The sequence below is a fragment of the Natrix helvetica genome, assembly GCF_964273705.1.
Source record: "Natrix helvetica genome assembly, chromosome: 2".
In the NCBI taxonomy this organism is placed as follows: Eukaryota; Metazoa; Chordata; class Lepidosauria; order Squamata; family Natricidae; genus Natrix; species Natrix helvetica.
In genome coordinates, this window is record NC_138552.1 from 181,382,083 (window position 1) to 181,394,168 (window position 12,086).

At 36.2% G+C, this 12,086-nt stretch overlaps 1 protein-coding gene across 4 annotated transcripts in view; it reads right to left on the reverse strand.

The window, feature by feature from the left end:
- The window catches only part of USP45 (ubiquitin specific peptidase 45), a 65,433-nt gene that overhangs the window by 35,433 nt on the left and 17,914 nt on the right, over positions 1-12,086 (reverse strand). For all 4 annotated transcript variants that reach the window (XM_081944847.1, XM_081944844.1, XM_081944846.1 and 1 more), the window contains exons 5-6: positions 11,065-11,165; positions 162-313 (exon numbers count right to left, since the gene is read on the reverse strand). In XM_081944847.1, the coding sequence (XP_081800973.1) occupies positions 162-313; positions 11,065-11,165 (253 nt within the window). The remainder of the gene's footprint in view (positions 1-161; positions 314-11,064; positions 11,166-12,086) is intronic.

Below are 12,086 nucleotides of genomic sequence, written 5' to 3' on the forward strand. Positions count from 1 at the left end.
ATCTTTGAGCAATTAGAGGTAAACTAGATATCCAGTTATACAATTTTGCACAACTTGTGTTGAAAAGGGAATGAACTACCCATATAACATATCATACTTTGATCTGATTATTGCCATAGTCACTCTTACTTCTTTGTTCTGTGATTTCTGAGCAGTTTTACCTGCATAACAGCATTAAAGAAACATGTGTTTCCTAAGTTATTAATGCCTTTAACGGGAACAGATCCCCAGCTGGAACTGAGTCCTTTTCCTCTTAATATGTCATTTGCTTCATTGTTTTCTTCATGTAACCATATAATTTTTGACGATGAACCTTTAACGAGAAAAGATAAGAATCAAATATCGTACACAAGGTACTGCATGCTGACCTTAAAAAAACCTCTAAAATATCAAAAGCAACATAAACGTCCAGTTTGGAATGATAATACGTTCTTAAGAGATTCATTCAAAGAGTTTGGAAACAGCTACTAACTAAAGTCAATCAGTTCTCAGGCTCTGACTGGTAACTCTTCCTATGTTGGGAAGATACTATTTATGTTGTATAGACTATGTTTATGCTCATCTGTAATATAGAAATGATATGTATAAACAAATCGACTAAAAAAATCAAGAGAATGGCATATAGTTTTTCTTTAACAGCAAAGATAAGATCCACTTTCATAAATAATTGTAAAATGGGATGGATCAACAAGAACACAAGACTTTTTGGGTTAATACTAGCACCTTGAATAATCTTTGGCCCTTTAGTTTCTAAGATATAGAAAGTGCTGGAGTGTGCGAAGTTAATTTGAACCACTCATTTTCCAATTTCCTGTGATATTCTAGATTTCAGAATTCCTCAGGATAAGCAAGTTTTGAGCCTGCAGCTCTTGAAAAAATCTGCCGAACAATGAGGTACAGAATAGATGTAATTGAGTCTATTACATCATGTTCTTTGTATTAGGCTCCAGCTTTTAAGACACATAAAACAATTAGTATCTTAACATCCTGCCCCTAAAATAACTTGTGATCAAAAATATTTCCTGGAAACTTCATCTAATTTTGCACATATAAAAAGACTAAAAATCCCAAGTCCAGTTTGCTATTTCTTTACTTCTACAAGGACTTATTGGGTTGGTTTAAGAAATTCATAGTCTTCAGAAAATAGTTTACTTTCGAAGATATTCTGTAATATTCTGGATTGGTTTCAGATCAAGGTAATTATTCTTAATTCCCATTGGAATCAATGGGAAGAATAAATAACTAAAACATTATTGCTTTCAATGGAACTACATTCCAATAATTAGTTGGGATCTAACTTCTGAATATTTCTTAACATACCCAAGAGATTCATCTTCCTGCTTTTGAACTATTACATAATATAATAGGAGATGCATACAGTAAACCAAATAGCTTTGCATGAAATGTGTACCATTCTGAAGTATATTCCAGGTTCTAAACAATTATTTTATGAAAACAGCATGTCAGCATTATCTGGAAATGAGAATTATGAAGCAGAACCTTAAGCAACCTACATGAAATCATTAAGTCAAACTTACTCCAAGATAAGTAAATAAATAACACTGCAGCTTCACATTTTTGCCTACTAAGTGAGCAAAAATTAATTACCTTGAGCCCGGGATGGTGAACCTATGGCACGCAGAGCCATTGGTGAGGGCACGCGAGCCATTGCCCCGTCAGCTGGCCAGCGCACACGCACGCACTGGCAAGCTGAGTTCAGCCTTTTTTAAAGCCATTTTTCACCCTCCCCACGCTCCAGAGGCTTTATAGGAGCCTAGGGAGGGCAAAAACAGCCTCTCCTGCCCCCCCCCCGGAGGCCCTCCGGAGGTTTCAGGAGCTTCCCTGAAGCCTCCGGAGCGAAAAAAAACAGCCCTACGGGCAAACCGGAAGTTCAGGAACGAGGAACGGAAACTTCTGGTTTGCTCGTAGGGTCATTTTTTCTCCTTCTGAGCCTTCAGGGAAGCCTCCTAAGGGCTCCTGAATGCTCCCGGAGGGCTAAAATTGGCCCTACAAGCAACCCGGAAGTGACTTCCAGTTTGCTCGTAGGGTCATTTTTTGCCCTCCGGAGGCTTCAGGGAAGCTGCTGAAGGCTCCAGGGGCCTCTGGGGGGGCGGGAGAGGCTGTTTTCACCCTCCCTAGGCTCCTATAAAGCCTCTGGAGCCTGGGGAGGGCAAAAAAAGCATGCAAAAATGGGGGGGTTGCACCTGTCATGTGCACATGCACGCTGGGGGGGTCACACATTGCACTGTGGGTGCAGCACGTCCGTGCATGACCCCCCTGCGCTCCTCCTGCTTATGGCATGCAAGCCAAAAAAGGTTCGCCATCACTGCCTTAAGCAATTGGCTAGATATTATATTGTCTCCATGACATAATTCTGTGACTCCTTAATCTAGGGGTATCAAACTCAAGTCCAGGGACCAGATCCAGCCCACGTGGGGCCAGCCTTGAAACAGCAAAGGACAGGCCCATGATGCCTCTGTCAGTGAAAACAGAGCTTGGTAGGGCCACACACAGCCCTCCTAAACTCAGTTTCACTGGCAGAGGGTTGCAGGAGGCCATCGCAGCTGAAAATGGAGCTCGGGAGGCCATTTTCTCTGGCAGAGCACTTGGGCCACCACAGCCCCCCCCCAACATCAGTGACATTGAGCTGGCCATGCCTACCCTGGCCACGCCCACTTCTGGTCTCTCCCCTGAAGTAAAACAACCCTGTGCGGCCCTCAATGAAATTGAATTTTACATCCCTGATCTAGATACTTGCTACCTGAAGTGAAATTAGAAAGTTTTTAATGCAGAGGTAATGAGAAATCCTGAAATATGCTATTCAGCCTAGATTTCAACTGCAACTTTCATATTGTCTCATGGGTCCTGAACTAAATATGAAAATTACCGTCATATATAACAATGGGCTTAATGGATGCCTGATGCCCTTCCTGACACCTACATGGAATAAGCTATTTTTCTCTTTGCGCCCTGATAGAGAAACATCTGTCGTTGCCTATGACTGAACTCTCAACCTTCCAAGTGCAAGGTGTGCATCTTCACCTCTAGGCCACTGACCCTGTAAGTTCCCAGGTACCACAGGTAAATGCTGTCAAAGGCAGTAGCTACATTCTTTCCCTATTGCAAATTATCTTTATACAATAGCAGTGCATTCCTTGTGAACCGCTCCCTAAAGAAACAGTCAGCAACAAGATCAACAACCTAAAATATATACTTCTCTGTTCAGAATGTAGGTCTACAACATGCCTCATAACAAGGAGAAAAACTAAACCAATGCCCCTGAAAGTTCCCAGGTGCCTCCTGCAAATTTGCTTCAGGGTAATGATGTACTGCAGGCTAATTCTGCTAACTGACAGCACCCCCCCTGCCCACCAACACTGCCAGCAGTTTGGCAGTTCGAATCTCACCAGGCTCAATGTTGATTCAGCCAGCCATCCTTCTGAGGTTGGTAAAATGACCCAGATTGTTGGGGGCAATATGCTGACTCTGTAAACCATTTAGAGTGGGCTGTAAAGCACTGTGAAATGATCTATAAGACTAAATGCTATTGCTATATTTGGAATCATGCAAGAAGGAAGATTTGAAAAGTAACTCCAATCATAAAACTTTAAAACCACTTGCATAATTTTAGATTTAATATTTTAGAATTCTCAAAGCAAGAAAGATAGAACTGGTGCTTTGAAAATTAATGATTAATTATAATTCTGTTTCATTTTTATGTAAACTCAGGCAAGCAGCCTTGCTTTGGATTTCTTTCCTTTCCTCATTCATTTAATAGTCTTTTAACAATCCCTTATGATATGGATAATATGAAAGGTAGTATCAGTTTAAGACTTTTGTGACTAAGTTAAACTTTTTCTTTCCTGCACCAAGTCTGACATCTATCTATTTTGTCAACATGACTCACATCTTTAAAAAAAAAAAACACAAGAAACTGATATTTTCATTTAAAGTACATATAATATATTTGGATTTTTTGACAGAAGCCTAAATTGTATGCTTAATTTGTATATTGGTGCACCACAGTTGTTGCATTTATCCATCGGCATTCAACAACATCTGGGAAAACATCTTAAAGTAAACAATGCTCAGTATGCCATCTGGACAAAACTGCAGGCAAAAATTAAAACAGAAGCATATGGAGAAACAGATTTTAACTCCCCTTCAGCACTGCAAGATGACAAATGTCAGATCTGGATCTGCCCACGCTTCACTGTGCGATGCTTTGCAGCACCACCTGGCTCTCCTTGCACAGCCACCAAATATGGGCAACCCTGCCACAGCGGACCATATCCGCAGGGCAAACTTAATAAAAGCATTTCATTTCATGGTTAAATGACAGCTTCACACAAGTAGGGAGGTTCTGTCTACTCAATCTCCAACCCTGAATCATCCAGGAGAAAAATAAAACACACAGACCCCCTGAAACTGCCTCCCCACAAAACCACAAAGACCAAACAAACCATATTACAAGACCAGAGCGCTCATATAATTATAAATATAAGAAACCATAATTATGCAATCTTAAAAGGACATTATTTTAATGGCAACCTTAATAAAATCCCATCTTTCCATATCTGAATATCAGTCACTATATCAGTAAGATGGGCAGCATAGAAATTTAATGAATAAAACAAAATTTTCAATCTGTTAACTCAAGCCTAATCCCAAACATACTTTCCAGGGAGAAGGTGCATTGAAAATAGTATGCCCTATTTCGTAATGAAATTAGTTCAGGTACATGGAAATCAACTAAGCATTTGGTAGTAAGTCCTACTGAAGCCTATGACTTGTACTAAATATGTGGTTTGTATAGTCATGGGTTGTTGAATTAACCTCAGTTGGCTGGTTTCATATCTACTGAGCCATAAACCATTGTTTACAAACCACAACAGTCAGAATCACAGTATATTGATCTAAAACCCAAAATATTTATGATTTGAAACAATGCAAAAGCCAAAAATATTTTCAAATAAATGTTCATAAAATCACGTGCTCCAGTCACTTGCACTGAAAAAAGAATAATGGTATGCTACTTCAAAACAAATCTCACAGCATTAATTGGAGTTTCCTCAGTCTAAAATGAAATTGCAGATCTACAACATTCATTTAACTTCTCACCTATCTTTTTTCTATTCTTGTGTTATTGTGAGTTTAGCATGTATTTAACCAAATATTTATCCTTAAAGCCTGCATTAATCCATTTTAACTAACAGCAATGTCTCTGACTATACTCTTATTTCTTTTACATCTTACTGAAACAGAAATTTAAGTGGACACACAGATGGCACAAAAGTAAAAAAAAAGCAATTGTTCACTATGTTTATTTAATCATTGTATATTTTCCACTTTAAACATTAAAAAGTCAGTATATTTTATCCACTGAATATTTCAGTTGCAAAACTATACCAATCTTGTCTGTTATAAAATTCACATCTTGCAGCATGAGAGTGCATTGCTAAGATCTTTAAAAGTAATAATCTATGTGCAAAACTAATGAACAATGATAATAATGAACTATATTAATGAATCAGTATTAATTTGAAAGCATCATAAAATAATAAAAAGGAGGAGGAAGAGAAAAAAAGAGCTGTAAGATTGAATCCAGTGGTTGCACTGATCATATCTTTTCTAGGACAAAAATGAAAATCACTGTAAATATCCTTATATTAGGTAGTCCTCAACTTATGACCACAATTGAGCCCAAACTTTCTGTTATTAAGTAAGAAATTTGTTAAGTAAGTTTGCGCCATTTTACGATATTTTTTTGCAGCATTTGTGAAGTGAATCATTGCAGCTGTTAAATTAGTAACAAAGTTGTTAAGTGAATCTGGCTTCCCTATTGACTCTGCATGTCAGAAGGTCGCAGAAGGAGATCACATGACTCTAGGACAGCCATAAGTGTGAACCAGTTGTCAAGAATCCGAATGTTAATCACATGAGCATGGGGATACTGCAATGGTCATAAGTGTGAAAAATTGTCATAAGTCACTTTTTTCAGTGCCATTTCAAACGGTCACTAAATGAAGTCAATGTCTACCAGTACAACCTCCACTACATTTAAATAAATGAACCAGTGGCTACTTGGGAAACTCAAAATCAGCACCCTTAAAATGGCTCTCAATGGCTTGGAGATCTGGCAAAGATTTCAATTGTCATAGCTAGGCTAGTTTAACAAAACCACACAAATGTTAACCTGATGCTCTGCTTTTAGAGACACTAAAGAACATAACTCTCTGCAGAGTTCCTCACATATTGCCTCTTATAAAGAAAAATAATAAATCGGGTTTACACTTCAGTTTCCTAGGCACTACATGCAACTTCATGAGGCACATGGGTTTATTATAAAAGTAGTGTATACAAATGGGGAGTTTTCCTGAGCTTCTCTTCTTATAGCCACTAATGTATCCAGAAAACTGCTTCAGATAATTCCTCAACACTGTGGGGTAGATCTGTGGGGTGAGCAGAAAATGTGAAGGAAACTGTGTAACAATTTGGCTGGCAGAAATTTGGATAAAATATCATGGCGCAATTAATTCTAAAAGTTAACCGTATGTTTTAACCTGGTATATTTTAATCCGTTCTAAAACTACTGCCTGTAAAATCTGCTGAGGTCCTATTCTGCTACTTCAAGTTTAAGAACCTTTACTGGAATTATTAATCTTTAATTTTAATCTCATCGTAAGAAAAAATTAACAGATGAGCTGACATTGTCTTCCTTTGAACATTTAATTACCACAAAACAACACATCCCTGCCAAATTTGTTTCATAATTCCTAACAAATAACAATAACTGCTGGGATGTGATGGTTTACTTTTTATTTTGCTTTTTAATTTTGTAAAATATTTTAATTTAAAATATATAAAAATTAGGCAAAGCAATTATATAATTCTTCAGGGCCTGATAAAATACAATGCAAAATATTCCAAACTTTCAAAATATTGTTAAAACGAACCAGCATTTCTTTTAATTCACAGATTAATTGGTATTCATTCAAAGACCTTAGTAATTATGGGTATCAGAGATATAGTGCAATATCTTTTTTCCTTGGTTTTCTTTTTAAACAAAACGAACGCAGAGCCTGGCAAAAAGGCAATTACTGAATTAGAAATAAAATAATAAAATAAAATAAAGAGCAGCCTTTGTAGAAATCCATTGGTACTGAAAATTAGAATAAAAGGATTCTGTAAATCTCAGAGCAACCAGTAGAAATCACTTTTGAATGGTAATTAACATTTTCCCCCTGAAAGATGCACTGGGGACATAACTAAGGGGAGGGGTAGGACTGTTTGTTTCCAGGGATCAAACAAACCTGCATTTCTAATCTTCTTTCCCAGGCAACAGTCAAAACTGTAACAGCACAGCATGGTTCCTGTGTACTACATGTGCACTGGGTTCATGTGAAACTCACAAGTGTGCCATCATGACAATGTTGCACCTGCTTTCCTGGCAAATGCTGTATAATGGGCCAGTTCCTTTTTGGCAAAAAAAACAAAAACAAAACCATAGCCTATGCTGGGTGGTTACTTTTTACAAAACACTTGCTTTATTCTTCCACACTGTGTCAAACCTGACTTGTTAAGCAAACAGATGATTTTCAGAAAAAAGAGAAGAGGGAAGAGGAAAAAAAGAGACAATGAAGTCTTTCTGGGCAGGGTAAATCATAAGATCCGATGGGAAGTCCACATACTGCCAGCATTTGGGGTGGGGGGGTGAGAACTCCACAGTTGGGCTTAACTCAATTTAATTTCCTGGTCAGTCATGGAGCAATAATGTCATTTGCCCATTTTTGCGAGCAAGTTGAGTAGGAGTAGGGGCCGGGGGAAGCAGAGATCAGGGTGCTGTGCTTAGTCTTGGCAACCAGAAACATTTTGCTTTTGGTTTATTTCTCAAAATATATTTCTTAGAAAATCTGTGCTGCTTTTTCCATAATCTGGCTGCCTTTTTTTCAAATTGATTAGTCTGAAGCTGAACAAGCAAGCTAGGCTCTATAGTTGGTGTGTCTCATTATTAACAGGCCTACAGTACTTGAGAAAGAATCATAATCATAACCCTTTTCTAGCAAATGCATGTTGTTATAAAACAAGCATTGTTTGTTTCTTCACTTATTTTAAGGAACCGCCTGTACATGGTGCACTAAAATATCTTTTTCATCTAAAGGAAAACAGCTACTGGCAGTTTGCATGTTCTACTGGATATAAAATAAAAGAACAAATCATATGCAATTAAAAATCATCATAAAAGCAGTGTTTGAATTGCTGGTCATGCTCAGTGCTCTTTTTGTTCTCTTTGGAGTATGCTTGAATAATGCTACATTTAAATTCTTTAGTATATGCAATAAAGAAGCTTCTTTAAAAAAATCAATGTGACTAATAAATTCAACAGAAAAATGAAAGGCTGCATTTAAATGTATATTTAACCCTCAAAAAAAGACAGAGGGGCAGTTAATTGTATTTTAATTTTTTTTTTTAACCGGCTAGGACTTTTAAAACTATCAAATTTTTTAAAAGCATAAAAACTTCTGACACCATGCACAGATAGGGAGAGTTCGCTTTTCTAGACTCACTCATGAGAGTAAACATCTCTAACACAATACATAATATAGTATAAATAGTATGTATGTTATGAAATATATTTATAACTTGTCTTTTTGCATTATGTGTTTAAAGAGATTTAAGACAAAGTGAAGAGCTTTTCTTATTAGAAAGAGATGAGTCATGCACTAATTTATTTCGGCATTATTGTGTAATATGCATATAACTGATCAACAAACATGATGCCTATTAAAGTCAATTCTATTAGATTCAATGTGACTTACTTCAAGCAGACATGTAGAATATTCTGTGGAAATGCTACAATCTTATGGATATTTATTAAAAAGTAAGATCTAATAAAGTGGTTGGAATTATTTCTGATGAGACAAGCATAAGATTGTGCTTTAAGTTTTCTAGTCTACCAGGATTTCTTATTAGTATCTGGATTTAAACATTTTAAACACCCCATAAACCAGGTTCCGTCTAGTCAACCTAAATATGAAACCAGCATATGAAACCAGCATCCATTCATCTGGCCTTAGGTATTTTTTACTGAATTAAAAATTTTATGAAAAAAATTCCAGCCAATTGCCAAATGGATTTCCTATTATATTCTTATTGTCACTTATCCAACCTTAGAGCATTTTATTAGAACTACAATCCTTGATTCCTCAACTATAGAGTATATAAAACCTTACATACAAAAATAACATATTAAGATAGATATTATTTTCCAGATGGTTTGGAGCTAATTATACTTCTCATTCCTGCATAACACTACATGGAAGAATCAGTACTGATATATCTAAATCTCTGCAAAATACATTATCACTTTTTATTTAGCACAACCGTTGCATTCTAAAAAATACATTTTAATTCATTTTCTGCCATGGAGTAATTTCATGTTCAGGAAATCATAACCTGGGATTTCTAATCAATTGAACTACTGCAATGCTAGCAGATATTCCAAGTCGGTGATGGGTTGCCAATTTTTTTACTACCAGTTTGGTGGCGCTCCCATGAGCGTGGTGCTTCTGCACATGTGCAGAAGCATCCAGGCGGATGGACAGAGCCTCCCGCCACCACTACTACCGGTTTGCCTGATCTGAGCCGAACCGGGAGCAACCCATCTCTGTTCCAAGTATAATGTAAATCTAGAAAAATCAACTTTTTTCCCCTCTACCTCTTTCATCTTCCATCAAGATATCCAACTTTTGAACTCCTTCCTAATCTCTTTTACAAAAAGTAGTTTAACAAAAAATACTCCTCTGATTTGGACTACCACCATATTCATTCATTCATTCGTTTATTCATTTGTTGTGATGTTGCCACTCTTTTAGTACAGTCCTCCAGTTGATTGAGGAAGCGAGTTGAAACTGAATTTTAAGAAGTTGTCACTCTGGCTTAGTGGACTGATATCCTGGCCAAAGTCTCAACCCAGAATTCTACTGTCTATCTTTGCCCTATTCTAATGCTTTGGAATTCCAAATGCCCTGTTCAGTTAATTCTCAAATTTTTTATCTGAAAAGTAAGAAGGAGGGAAAGTATAAATCCTATCCAAATTCAATACATAAATACTGATCCCATCTTGGATAAAAACTGCAAATTAATTTCAGGGCAAACAAATATTAAGTGGTGTTTGTTGCATTTAAAGTCTTACACAGCGTAATTTCAGACTATTTGAAAGAATGCCTTCTTCTATATGAACTTCTATATGCTTATTGAATACATCCAAGGAATATGTTTATAGTTGTCCCAAATTTCTTTGGCAGCAACTCAGGATCAAATCTTTTATGTTGCCTGTCTAGATCTTTGGAATAAACATTTTATTAGGCAAGTCCTTTAAACCATATTTTAGAACATTTAATTAAAAGTATTAATTTTAAGTATTAATTCCACTTGTTTTACTTATTTTAATCCTATTTTAACTGTATTTAATCTCTCATTTTAAAATTATTTTAGTATATTTTAAACCAGTGAGAATATTTTGCTAATCAGACAGAATATCAGATTCAACGAACAAATAAAATAGAGTGGGAATACATGTTCTTATTTACAGCATAAATAGGACAAAACGTGAACTAAGGGTTGAATCAGAGAGAGAATATTTATATGGGATCTGGTCATGACTTTCTTAAATCCCATAAATTCAAGTTGCTACTAAAAGTAGAATTAAATCTGGTCCAATCCAATATGTACCCTTATAATATTGTTCTCTACTGCTAAATTCTATCATTATAAAGCATTATAAAGTGTTCCTCAAAACTCATATATCTGGCAAACATTGAAGACTAGAAACTTTGTTTTAAAAGTTAACCACTGCATCATTAGCAAGTGGTGAGTGGTCAAACTATTTTTGAAAGGAGACCTTTGCTTGCTAGCCAAAAGATAACTCAGTCATTTATTTAAACTTTGCTTATCATGCTGTAACATCATGCAGAGGTTTTTTTTTATTCTACTTCATCTTTCTGATGTATCTAATAAGATACGTAACATCACACTAACATAAAACGTCTCAAGGTAACTTACTTGATTCATTTCTAGTAACATGCCTTTGGAGGAAGTCAACGATCTGTGTCAAAGCCTTTTTGTTACAATGTGTTGAGAGTTCCTCCTTACATTCATAACACCTGAAATAAAACATTTAAATGCAGTGACAATAACTCTCAAGGACATTCTTATGACACTAGCCACATGCAGACATTCTAAAATCTAGAGTGCTCATGATGAGCACTGGATAGGTCACAACTCCACTAATATAATTCAGATGTTGCCCTAGAGGAGTCTGAAACTTAGAACTAAACAAATACCATAGTTCCTATTTTGCTCTCTTATTTTAAAGACTAAAAAAGACAGCAGTCTCATCTTAAACACATTGCTTGTGCCATTCACTGATAAGAATATATTAGTTCAGAAGAAACCATAAGTGACCAGAGAGAGACAATAGAAGGTATTCATTTCTTTCCCACTTCACTCGCTATGTAACTGGCTTTTGCATCCTGCAATGATCTCATAGCACAAATCTGGAGATCAGGAGAACCTGGATAGGGGTAGTACATCAAAAAAGTATCTAATAATACAATAATCAAAAATGGATTGGCAGTTACTATTAAAGTAATATTGCCTTTAATAGTTATTAAAGGCAATATTACTTTAATAGTAACAGCCAATCGATTTTTGATTATTGTATTATTGTAATAGCTGTTACTATTAAAGTAATATTGCTTTTAACAACTATTAAAGGAAATATAACAAATTTCAAAAAATACTTCTACTATTGAAATATAAACATATTTAACAAGCTATTAGACAACCCGTGACCTGTTATGTCCTTGTTTTGAAAGGTATCTCTTTATCTAAACAGAGAAACAGAGTGGGCAAGGTCAAAAAAGCAGTGGGAACAGGAACAACTTCCGATTTCCTGCCAGTCTGACCATGGCTTGACTATCTCTGGCAGCCAATGGTATAACTAGTCTACCCAGTCTCCAGAAGACTATGGCAGGATTGATTTACTAAACCTCTGGGCAATGGTGCAGTTGCACTTTAGCACT